Genomic DNA, 13,064 nt, shown 5'->3' on the forward strand with positions numbered 1-13,064 from the left:
CCAATGATCATCAGTGGCTCCTTAAAGCCAGCAGACAATAGAAGTATAAAAGAGTGCACAAATGCTTTTTGATGGTATTTCCTGATTGCAGGCACACAAGCAGGCACCGATTCAAACAGAGAGGGGAATAAGCAATTGAAACCCAGCTCTTCAATTTCAACTTAGTGTGGATTCTATGGAAGTGTTTGTGCTGTGCTGTAATATGCTTCCAGGTGCTTTGATTTAGAGAGCTCCAACATGTCATTGACATTGGTGATGGAAGGGCCCAAACTCTTCCAGTTCTGCATGTGGCTTATATCACAGTGATCATTTCTCATTGCCTATGGCCATCCTTATCTGTCTGGGCCTGGAGCATACATGGATGGCTTGAAGATAGTTTTTCTGATACGTATATGATATCTTATATTTGAACACTGTACTCTAGCTAGATATATCCAGAACTATTGCCCCTTTCTGGTCAAAGAAAATGGTGGAGCGGTACATCATAGGTCAAGGGCTACAATCCAGTGGTGGGTTATGGGTCAAGCCCAGTAAGGGCAGTGCTCTAAACTACCACACATGCGCTCACAAAATGAGAAGGCATTCGTTCACGTATTCCAGGGATGGGGAAACATTTGCCCCTCCGATGTTGCTGGACTTCAGCTCCCATCAGCCCCAGCCAGCATTGGCCAATGATCAGGAATGATGGGAGCTGTAGTCAACAGTTGGAGGGTCACAGGTTTCCCATCTCTATCCGGCTCTCAGCAGTCTTCTCAGGCCACACCCCCTCTCCCTTGGCCAGGCCTCTCACTGGCCCTGCTTCATACCACAAGTATTTTTGCCTGGCTGGAACATGACCTTGAACTCTGATAATGCTTCCTGTTTGTCTGTATGGAAGATAAAGAGGGGTATGTGAGTGTGTGTAGAAACTACTCTACTCTACAAGAGTAAAATTACCTTTTTTTGCTACTTTTGCCTCTGGCCCTGCCCACCAGTGGACAGGTTGTCCAGAATGGAATGTGGCCCTCAGGCCCATCTCTGGTGTTTAATATGTATACAGCAATATTGGGCTCAGTATTGTCAACAATGACAGGCTGTTTCGGATCTCAAACTGAGATCTCCCCAGGGCTTGAAGTCCTTTTTTTAAACTGAAGATAGCAGGGATTGATCTGGGGATCTGCCAGGCAGCCCTGCAAAGCACAGGTTCTGCCACTGAGCTTTGCCCCAGGAGGTCTGTTTCCAAAGAGGCAACAGAACAGGGCTATGCCTCTGCGGTGGAGTGTATGCCTTGCATGCAGAAGGTCCCGGGTCAAATCCCCGGCATCTCCAGTTAGAACTGAGAAGGTCTCCTGTCAGAAACCCTGGAGAGTCACTGCCAGTCAGAGTAGACAATACTGAGCCGGATCATGGACTGATATGGTACTGTATACAGCAGCTTCCTATGTAACATCCTCATATAGATGTATGTTTCCTATGCCTGTGTATCCAGCAGATGGAGATCAAGAGCCCCCAGCGGGCTGGGCAGGAAGACAGCTCACAAACAGTTAATCTGACAGGATGCAGTGAGGTCAGCTTTTGCTGAGCTGGCACTGGCTAAAAAAATCAATTTCCTGACTGCTTCCCCCTGGCCCAAAAGTGCTGCCCAGTTTGCCTGTTCTCCACTTAAGTTGGGTAGCCGGGATGACCAAGCTGATAGAAATTGCTTTCCGGCCACTGCTAATGGGCGCCAAGTGCAGGGAAAGGAAACCACTAGACATTGAAGGACGGGAAGGCTGCAGAGTCTGGGGGGAGAGAGAGGATGCCTCGTGAGCAAAGGTGACTGTAACCGGCACCTTCGTTCTGCCTGCTTACCCCAGTACCCAAATCTGCATCGTCATTATTATTATTGTTAGTTGCTTGTGATCCAAAGCTCTCCAGGCAACTTACAACACTGTTAACACTAGTCAGTATATTGTACCATAAAAACACAACAAAAAACCAACAACCCCCATAACATTAATTGTTTTCATGAACAGGGTCGCCAGATGCCCTTTGTTTCAAGGCAGGGGCAGGGAATCAGATTTGGCTGGCAGGCCAGATCCTTACCTCCCCCATCTTTCACCGACTGAGTTTGACAAGTTAGTGGGGCAACCCACTTGTCAGTCACCTGGCATCACCCAGATCCCTGTGAGGACAATCGGCTAATTATTGGTGCTTGCAAAATGCTGTGCACAAATCCCCTCTGGCCCACCCACCAGGATTATAGTCGTCCAGGGTCTTGGGGGGTCTTTGACCCTTTACTTTTTTGGGAGCACGGTCCCAGAAGGGTCCCTATGTGTCCAGCCTCCTTTGAGCATGAAAGGGGAGGAGTGTCTTAGCCACTGAGAAGACTCTTCTAACATGCTTCCTTGACCTTTCCTGCTGATTGGACCCAATCATAGTGAAAGGAGGAGAGTCAGCCACTGAGAAGAGTCTTCTCAGTAGCTAACACTATCCCCTTCCATGCTTATCAGCTCCTAGGGATGTTTATTGTGAGAAAACACATTAACAAGGATCTCATTCTCAACCCCACAGCAAAAAAAGGGGAGGGGCCATGGCTATGACTAACAATTTGCCACTACACTACTGCCTCCCACATCTTGGTCTACATGGTGTCAGTTGTAGGGCAGGTAGGTGTGGCTTGGCCAAAACGGCCTTGTGCGCCCTGAAGTTCCCCACCACTGTTTTAAGGGATATTGTCAGGGATTGTTCCTTATTCCACAATTGCTCCATTGCACTTTATGAACATCCCATATTTGAAAACCTCAGTGATCCATAGAACATCCATAAATCAAACAGCCATATCTGAAACACCATCCCTTTTCCTCCTAAAACATTGAGCTAGGAATTCAGCAGTTCACACCATCTTTATCAATCCTACAGGCTACACAGATACCTGCCCTTTTTTGTCCTCTGATGACTCTGCTTAGGGCTGCCAATTTTTGACCAGTCCCTGCTCCTGTGCCTCTAAAATCAGTTTAATCTGTGGATATATTAATGTGATAACTATTTCCAAGCCACAAAAAGCTTCACTTGCAGATCAAGCTACTGCTAAAAGCACAGGATCAGGCCAGGCCTTTTTTCTGATCAGGTTGATGTAACCCAAGCCTTAGGTATTCCCATGAACAGTTTTCTACTTGCTATCAAGCAGATTCATGTTGCCAGCTCTTTTCTTGACAGATGCTCCTCTGAATTTATCAGCTGCACAATAGTTTGGAATTCAGCAGAAGTAGGGTTTTCCTGTAAATGTAGCTCCATGAAAGGTAAAGTTGCACCAGTTGAATATTATATCATGCCACTATTAAAAGTTTAAAATGCAGAGTCTCCCTTAGGAAAGGAGCTGGCAATGCTAAAACAGAAATATTGAAAAAGAGGCATAATGTAGTTTTCACCAGCTGAGATTCAAAGCAGAATTCATTTATTCTGTTCGCCAGTGTTGAACAATGACAAGATAGCAACCAGTATCTGGAGAGCTTGAGACTGAGATCTGATGGACAATAGGGGTGTGTACACAATAGAACATCCGATGTGTTCACTGGACACATAAGGGGAAGCAGGATTGCACTTACCAGCCACGTACCCCAACACCAATGTGTCCACTAGCCATGCTCATAGCGCACGTGTCTGGTAGCAGTGTAGATAAATGGGCCCTAAACACATACATCTGTAGGTGCATTGGGACTTTTCTGCACTAGCAGAAGCCATGGCCAGTTGAGGTTCCTGTTCATGTTGCGAGCCCCATTCATGTAAATCAGTATGTGCATAGGGTCTTTTCATAATAGTGACAAATGCGTGGCTGCTGGGAGCATGGCCGGAAGGTGCAATCCTACTCCATTCTCCCATGTTAGGTATGTGTGTGTGTCATTTGAACACCCCTATTATGTTCCAGTATACTGGTGAGCTCTGCACTAGCAAAGGCTGCCATGTGAGCTAAATCAGTGTAGTCCACAATCACAATCAGCGGGCTGACCTCTCCCCAATATATCTTCCCTCTTCTCTCTCACTGTGTTGCAGTGATTCCTCCAGGAAGAAACTTGTCATGCATGTTGCACTCAGACTTTCTAGAGAACATACACCATCTTGGAAGTGCTCCACCCACCCACACCATCGCCCATCCCCCCACTGCCAGAGCTCAAAGATGCCACTGAAGCAGGGATCCCAGCCCACTGGACAGGGCTTCATACTAGGCATTTGCTGTTGGTTGGTGGTAATAATCTTAGGAAAACATTGGAGCTTCAGTACCTGCAGAGAACGGTGACCCACCCTGCATGGTCATCCATGCGGATTTGGGCAGGAATAGCTGTGAGTGAAGTAATCAGTGGGTACTTCCACGTATTCACTCGTGTTGGCAATGGTGGTAGGGAAACAGGAAGCACAACAGGGACCATTTCAAGTGCCATTTCCTATCACAAGCACAGGAGACTAGTCAGCAGAGCAAGGCGAGGCAGAGCCCTACCCAGAGTTCTTTGCAAGGGAGGTGGATGGGGAGAAAACCAGAAAAAAATGGCCCCACCTCCAGTGAGCCCTCTTAGCCACTTCTTGGTGACCAGCTGCCACTGATTACAAGGATCGCTGGGAGGTCTTTCCTGATGAATTTGTGTGGAAGCAGCCACCCTTAGGTTATCTCAAAATATATTGGGCTTGATTAAAGGGGGGACATCATGTGAGGCTGGTGGCCCTGTTCCTGTCTAGGACACATGGCCCAGACATGTGGGATTGAGGAGAGGTTAGAAAGCTGCATGTCCTCACCCCAGTACAAACCCTAGGTAAGGTTACTGCACAGTTTAGGAATCCATGGAACCCCCTCTCCTCTCTGGGTTAATGGATGGGCATGAGATTATTCGGGGTGGCATGACCCTATGTTGGCTAGATATAAGACCATGAGCCATTTGGAATCGCAGGGGTCACTTCGAAAATCTCTTGAAAGCCAAAAATACAGTGTTTGAGATCCCCATGTACTAATATCTGGTTTAAACTCAAAAGCCAGTTTTGTTTTAAGACTGAGACTCCCGTGTCCTCCTATTCCAGAGACATTCAGGAACAGCTGCGAGAGGCTAGAACAGGCAGTGACATGCTGGGTGCAGGAAATAATCTGGCAGTGGCCTGGCTTTGGGTTGTGTGTGTGCCGGAGAGGGGGGAGGGAGGGGAAAGAGTTGTCCTCTCAGCACCTCCCAACTCCAACACAGATACCAAGGAAACTGATGAATTATTAAGCAGGCCCTATCCTAGGCATCTGGGTCTGACTTCTGCGCTGCCGTAGCCCGTACTGTATTCTAACACATCCCAGGCATCAACCAGCACTGGCAAGGGAACAGCCGGCTCAGTCCGGCACAGCAGCCACCAATTCCCAACTCTGGAGCAAAGTGTCAGAGAACGGGAGCTTTTGGAGCCAGGGACACGTTTTGCTCGATGCTGGATGCTGGATTTGGAGGAGCTTTGGAGTCCCAGGAGCTGCCTAGGAGGGGCCAGCTGGCAGCTCATCCTGTCATTTCTCTCTGCCACACTCTTTCTTTCTTTCTTTCTTTCTTTCTTTCTTTCTTTCTTTCTTTCTTTCTTTCTTTCTTTCTTTCTTTCTTTCTTTCTTTCTTTCTTTCTTTCTTTCTTTCTCCCCCCTCCTTTCTCCAAATTCTTTCTCTTCTAGATCCATCTTATTTTCTTTGTTGGAGCCCTCTCAATTTCTGCCCCATTTCTCCTTCTTTTTGGTGTCTCCTCCTCTTCCCAGCATTCCTTTCTTTCCCCTCCCCCAGCACACACCTTTTCTACCCTCCTGACACCAGCCTCCATTTCTCATTAGCCTCCTTTCGGTCCATCATCTCCGTTTGTCTCCTTTTTCTCTCTTTGACCATCCACCTCTCACCAACAGCACTAGAAGAAGTCCTTCAGGAGCCCCTCAAATACAACAGCCGGCTGAGGAGGGGGCTTCTCGGAGGGGGGCCTGGAGAATGCCCATCCAGATATTCTGCACCATCTCCTTCTCATCAAGCAAAGAGAAACACACAATCAAGTGTGTGACGGAGAGTAATGGCGAAAAATCCCTCTGTGCACAGCAAGAGCCAGAAGTCACCGGGGAGGAGCATGAAGATGGAGAAGAACCAGAGGAGGAGGGGGAAGAAGAAGAAGGAACCAGTCCAAATCTGGTGAACTTTGCCAACAGCTGTACCTTGCATGGGGTTAACCACTTTTTCATAGAGGGTGGTTTTGGCATGCGCCAGGCCCTCTGGGCAGGTGCGTTCCTGATCTCACTCTCCATTTTCCTGTCCCAGGTAGCTGGGCGAATCTCCTACTATCTGGAATATCATCACATCACACAACTAGATGAACTGGAGAGCCCTCAGATGGTTTTTCCTGCCATTACGCTCTGCAACATCAATCGCTTCCGGGTATCTCAGCTCACCTATGATGACCTGTCCTATATTTCCCCACTTGTGGGCTACGATGCTGGTGCCTATTTAGAAGCAGGTTTCCCACTGGCCCCACCCAGCCTTGAGATCCCTGAGGAGCCTCTCAATCTGTACAACTTTTACGACCGCAACAGCCACCAGCTTGAGGACATGATGCTGACCTGTAAATACCATGGTAAGGCGTGCAAGCCTGATGACTTCACTGTGGTGAGTGGCTCTTGCATCAGTTCTAGTGTCTGGGTTGGATGGAGGCCTTTATTTAAGGGGGCAGCTTAAGTTCAAGGTGTAAGCTTAATTACTGTCAAATTAGGAATGCCTTTATTAGGACCAAGAAAAGTGTTAGAAAGTAGTTAGCAAGCTTAGAGCTTCTCAGTTCTGTTCTACAGGCTGGATATTAAGTAAAAGAATATTAGGGGTGGAAAAGCCCCAAGGGTCTGCAGGATGTGACAGCCTTAAGATGGAGCACAGACTTAACAGTGCAATTCTAACCATGTTTAGTCTGGAGGAAGTCCCATTGAACTCACTGACACTTACTCCTTAAAAACTATGCTTAAGATTACAACCTTCATTGGATGAGGCTTGTTCTATGTGCTACAGAAGGGCTACTGGGATAAAGAAATAACAATAGCTGTTCCCCCATTTTTTATTTCTGAAAATATTTGGAGAATTAGACCTGTCTCTAGCACTGTTTGGAACACACAGGTCCCTTGTGAGGGAGGGATCTGGAATAAAGAGAAATGTGCTTGCCCTAATATTAGCAGAGATGGAGAGTCAAGTTAGGTGGCGCATTTGTAGGTACCAATGGAGGCTAGGCCATTAGGGCAAATGGGGGAACTGCCCCACCAACCTCAGTCTACCCTCAGCCAGTGCCCACCTTCCTGCTTCCTTACTTGCTTACAACCCGTCAGGTGGAGGTCTGCCTGTCATTGGCTCTGGCTCCACCTACTGTTGGCCTCCTTGCCTTCTGCCCTGCCAGTCCCAATGGGCACCAGCCACCATTGGTAGGTACAGCGTTGAAATGGAAATGGACTGCCTTCAGGTCGATCCCGACTTATGGCGACTCTATGAATAGGGTTTTCATGGTAACGGGTATTCAGAGGGGGGTTTTCATTGCCTCCCTCTGAGGCTAGTCCTCTCCAGCTGGCTAGGGCCTGCTCAGCTTGCCACAGCTGCACAAGCCAGCCCCTTCCTTGTCTGCAACTGCCAGCTGGGGGGCAACTGGGCTCCTTGGGACTATGCAGCTTGCCCACGGCTGCACAGGTGGCAGGGCATGTAACCCCTGAGCCACTCCCTGTGGGGGTGATCTTTAGCTGGCCCTTGACACCCAGGAGACACAAGCAGGGATTTGAACTCACAGACTCTGGACTCCCAGCCAGGCTCTCCTCCCCACTGTGCTATACCAGCTGTAGTAGAAGCCAAACTGGAGAGTATTCTTAGTGGTTGAGGACAGCTAAACACCCATCCAAAGTTATGTCCCATCTTCTGCTAAAAGTTTCCTAACCTGCAAGTTGTTGTTTATTTACCTTTCTATGCTCCTTGCAAAGAGAGGAGGTTGGGATGACATGCTATAGCCTAAGCACCTCTGTCAGGGACAGGAATTGCTAGCATTTAAATAACTGGCCGCAACTCCATGCCTGACTGCTCAGAAGTAAGACCTATGGAGTTCAGTTGGACTTGCTCTCCCAGGGCCATATGTAGGACTGCATCCTAACTCCCAATTTTTGTTTTATACTAGGAGCTAAGGCCAGTCTTCAGTGATTGCCCAAGATATTATTTGTGTCAGAGGCAAAATAAACAAACAAATCCAAATGGTCCCCCACTCATATGGTCATAAAAATATTGTAATATTCAGTAAATAATTGATGGCTCCCTTTAATGCTACCTCAAAATCTGCTGAATAAAGTGGGTGGATTCCCCCTGCCTAAAGGTAAGGCTAGTCTAGTTAAGAGATTTTAATATCAGAAGTCTGCATCAAAAGCTCTCCTTCCTGGCCCTCTCCCTAGGTCTGTACACACACACATCCTTCCTCCGACCTAACACCAGCCCAATCCACTCATTTATATCTGGCCATTCCCCTTAGAAAGGCATGCATTCTTGATGCAGCAAGTGTAACTGACAGGGACTCTTAACCTTCTACCTAGCAAGGGTCATTGCTCTGCAAACAGCCTTGATCCAACACTGAAAGCATCAGCCGATGCATATGTACAATTGCTGCATTCATTTATTGCCCACAAACACATTAAAAAGGAAACTACTTGGTACCATCAGCTGTCATATGTGACTCAACCCTTCAAATGCCTTGGTGTAAAACGCCTATGTGCATCTTCTGATTGCCATTTAGGTATACTGTGTTGGAGAGGAGTTTCCTTATAATAAATTATTTGCATTGTGTTGTAAAGAGAAACCAACAATCGTTATTGGACAGCAGCCTCGTACCACCACCAGTGCCAGAGAAAATGTAATATGTATGGTAATCAGTTAAAAAGCAGGAGAGTTAATAGACTATAACAATAAATACTTTAATTGGATGACAGGCCAAGTTATTTCTACTGAGATTTGCTGCTGGGAGTTTGCTGTTAAAAACACAGGAGCAAAGTCAGTAAAAAAAAAAAAAAGGTAGCAGCATGATTCATCAATGGAGGAAAACCAACAGTATTTCTGCACTCCACACAGCTTTTAATGCATAGGAGCTCTACAAAATGAAAACATCCAGGCACCTCAACCTCCCCTTCCATGCTCATTGAGTGCATATGAAAAATGGCTGACCTAAGCAAGGAAGGGAGGCGCCATCTTTCCTCTGTTGTCTGTGCAGTGCTGAGGACCAATCTAGAGACAATAGTTGTATAAATGTAATTAACATGCATGTTCTTGTTATGTAAATTGAACCCCTGGAGAAGCCTGAGCAGCACGTGGGCCCCTGAGAAGGGGGAGTTTAACTCTTTCTCTCCCTGCCAAGGTTCAAATTTACCTCTTCAGAACCACCTCTGGTTTCCATTGGTGCCAACTGGAGCAAAAGCCACTTCTCCAAACTCCCAGTCCCCTACCCCATGGTCCTGAGGCTGCTCAGGCTTCCCGGTGGCTGCAATTTACATAACAACAAAAATTACATAACCAAATTCACACAGTTAATACCATGTCTACGTTGGCCCTGAGCTGCTGGGTCCAAGAAGCTGATCAGGCCTTGCCAATCGCATGGACAGAAAAAGTCAACCATATTCTATTTTGTTGCATATTCAGACGTGTTTGATCTTAGGATACTGGTTTATTAATGAGGGTTAGTACAGTGCCTTCGTAATCCAATGCTCCAGAATGACAAGTCATAAAGTCTCTCTGTGTGTATGTGTGTGTGTGTATGTTCAAAGAATGGTACAAACATTTCAGACCACTCCGGAAACCAATACCTCTCTGATCTCAAATCTCAGGCTCCCATTGAGGACATTAGCTGTAGCTAGTCAGTAGTGCAAGAAATGCACTCACTGCATGCACAGGGGTACTCTTCCCTTCACTATAGCCTCACATGTTCCAGAGCTGAGTTTTCAAATCTGTTCCCATGCTCTGGCAGGTCTCTAGGGTTTTCTGCTAGTCCGTGGAAAACACTTGCCGACAACACTACACCTTGGTATTTATATGTGGTAGCTGGGTTGCAAAAGAAAAAAACCTGTTCTTCACTACCATCCGTTTTAGCAAAGCAAAGAAACGGGTTGGCTTAATCCTTGCTCTTCTGGGAATGCACGTTTTTGCTCCTGCCTCCTTTCGCACAGTTCCGGCCTTCTGTGTTGGCCATTCCAAGCTGCTTACTGTCATTAAAGCTCCCCATGCACTGCAGGAACAAAGATTGCCATAAAACCCGTTTGAAACAGCAAGCATCCACAGAGAGTAAGGAAAGAGCGAGCGAGCAGCAGGCATTGCTTCCAACACTTTCCACTGCATTTCCCCGTCACTTTCCTCCTTACTACAAAAAAATCACATCTTTGGGGGAAGCGGGTTTGTTGTGCAAGAGCAACCAGTCACCTGTAATTGCCCAACCTGAATTTGCTGGTATGTGACTGAATCCCTCCCAAAAACAGTGACCGTCTGGAAGCGCCCTCTGCCGTGTACTGAAGACCTACAGAACATACATGTCTCCCAGGACAGTGGGGGAAGGCCATGGAAAGGCAAAGGGGACCACGTTATAGGGAATGAGGAAATCATCCATGATGGGGTGAGCAACAGTCTGGGTGTGTTTGTGTATTCTAGGGTACACTTGTGCCCTACGTTGCTCTGTTCGAAGGATTGTCCAGTCCAAAGATAAAAAACGGTAAGAAATGAGACCAAGGATGACATTAAAGTTGCCCACCAATGGTCATCACCCTGAAAGCAGACAGAGTAGGCACACAGGCCATATAGTCTTTCCCACTATGGGGAAATGGATTATATTTCTCTTCATATTGCAGTAATTATTTCTAAATTTGCATCTATATATATAAATGAGTCTGCCATTTTTATGCACCTCTGCCTCCTTTTCTCCCCTCTCTCTTTTTTTGTTAAGTGATACGTAAGCGGCCGCCCCAGTCTAGATGTCTGGGGAGTGGAAACACTTTAAGCTCTTGCTAGAAATTCTGAATAAATCGGCTTGAGTTTTAGTTAAGCAATGCTGCTTATTTCATCACATATGCGGGCGAACTAATCAGCAGCTGCTGGTCCAGGAGTTCAGGCCACATTGCCAATATCTGAAAATCAAAAGAGGTACATTTAATCTCCTTCCTCTGGCTGCAAAGACCCTGTATCTTTCTTACTTACTGTTCTTCCAGCGTCCTAACCAAGCCTCCATCTGATAGGTCAGGTCATTTCTGGACCTCATGGTCCCTTTAAGAAAGAGTCACATGCTCACACTTGCAGAGGCAAAAGCAGACACTTGAGCTGGTTGATCGATATCACAAGAGTCCTCTTTCCCTGGGCAGGGACAGCAAAGGTGACTCTGAGAGCCTCACTAGGAAACCAGACAGGGTTCAAGGCTAAATTTTTCTCTCAGTTTAAAACAATCTTGCCACCACCGCTGCTCTCTGTACTGTATCTTGTTGCCATAAAGTGAGACTGTCAGTTGTCTGAGGATCTTGGGCAAGGGATGGGGGTTGATCGTTTGAAAGAGGGTGAACTATGAACCCCCTTTAGGGCCATGCACTTCCTGTGTCTGGAAACCCCAACTGCACAGAGAGAAGAATTATTGGCACATTCAGCCAAACATCTTACAATCCCCCTTCAGAACTTATTGTTCAATATGTGAAGGATTGGGGGGGGGTAGGTGGGGACATTGGGGGTGGTGTGCGCAGCGTCACATCATCTACCCAGTTTGGGAATGATACCTGAACGAGATTGCTCTGCTCCTCAGAGGCAGTAAGGCAGAGGTGGGATGGCCTTCCAGATATTGCTGAGCTACAACTCCCATCAGCCCCAGCCAGCATGGCCAATGGCCAGGGATGATGGGAGTTGTTGTCCAGCAACATCTGGAGGGCCACAGGCTCCCCATCCCTGCCATAAGATACAGTGGCTAGAGTGTCAGTTTAGGACTAGGGAGAGCCAGGTTTAAATCCCCACTCTGCCATGAAGCTTGTCAAGCTATTCTTTGGTTGGGTTCAGATGTTTGTATATCTCAGCTTGTTAAGGCAATATATGCACAAGGCTTGTGCTGCTGACACACTGACCTCATCCTGCCCTTTCTCTCCTTCCTTCTCAGCATGCCACAATTCAACACTTCCTGGGTTAATTAACCATAGTTTCCAATTGTGTCTGAGTTGGGAAACTACAGTTACCAGGATTGGGGCAACCCAGGATCTTAAATCAACTTCAAACTGTGGTTTAAGATCCTGGTTTCTTCCAATCCTGATAACCATAGTTTCCTAATTCTGACGTACTGGGAAACTGTGGAACTGTGCACTAAGAAGGGGGTGGTGCAAGGACAAAAAGTGGTGAGTGCAAAGCTTGTGCATATCTCAACATAAGCTGTATGTATATCCAAAATGGGCCATTCTCTCTCACCCTAACCCACCTCACGAGGCGGTTGTGAGGATAAAATAGAGAGCGCTTGGCTCTGCCTCCGCTGGGCCTTGGACCTACCCAGAACCTCTGAACATTGCCCACTGGATCCACCTGCTGATGCTCTCTGGGCTCTGATCCCAGTTGTCACCCAGTACCAGAATTTTTTATTTTAAAACTTGGAAACCACAGCTAGGTTCAAGGGCCTTGTTGGGGTGATAAGAGACATTTATGAAAAGCGTAATACTATCATCCTCAGAAGTCTCTGTCACACACACACACTTACCACTTCCACGTATGGGCCAGGCATTCTGTATTTTGGTCCTTAATTCTGTGTTCTTAGTTAAAGCCTCTTGTGGAGTTTCTGGAACTTCTTGTTTGCTGCTGGTTTGATGCCCTCTGATGGCCATAACCTACAACTGCATCCCCATGTTCCTTTTGTACCCATTGAATTTACAGCATTTCCTACAGAGATGAAGACTATTGAACCTTGAATATTGTTCAAGTATTTAAGGGCTATTATCATCAGCAAAACAACCTAGTTAAATAACTTGATGGCAATAAGCCATAATTGCTGTGTCTTTGCTATTAGGTGTGTTGTTAATGTTGGAGAAAGTAAAGGCTGTAAAATATGACCTTACAAGTGAGGACATG

General features: G+C 46.8%; 1 protein-coding gene across 5 annotated transcripts in view; it reads left to right on the forward strand.

The window, feature by feature from the left end:
• ASIC1 (acid sensing ion channel subunit 1) overlaps positions 1–13,064 on the forward strand; it is a 219,432-nt gene that overhangs the window by 158,822 nt on the left and 47,546 nt on the right. The window contains exon 1 of one of the 5 annotated variants that reach the window (XM_061615232.1): positions 5,940–6,605. The exons of the other annotated variants lie outside the window; for them this stretch is intronic. Coding sequence (XP_061471216.1) covers positions 5,940–6,605 — 666 coding nt within the window. Of the gene's footprint in view, positions 1–5,939; positions 6,606–13,064 lie in introns of those variants that run through there. 5 annotated transcript variants of the gene reach the window in all.

The sequence above is a fragment of the Rhineura floridana genome, chromosome 3 (assembly GCF_030035675.1).
Source record: "Rhineura floridana isolate rRhiFlo1 chromosome 3, rRhiFlo1.hap2, whole genome shotgun sequence".
Classification (NCBI taxonomy): domain Eukaryota; kingdom Metazoa; phylum Chordata; class Lepidosauria; order Squamata; family Rhineuridae; genus Rhineura; species Rhineura floridana.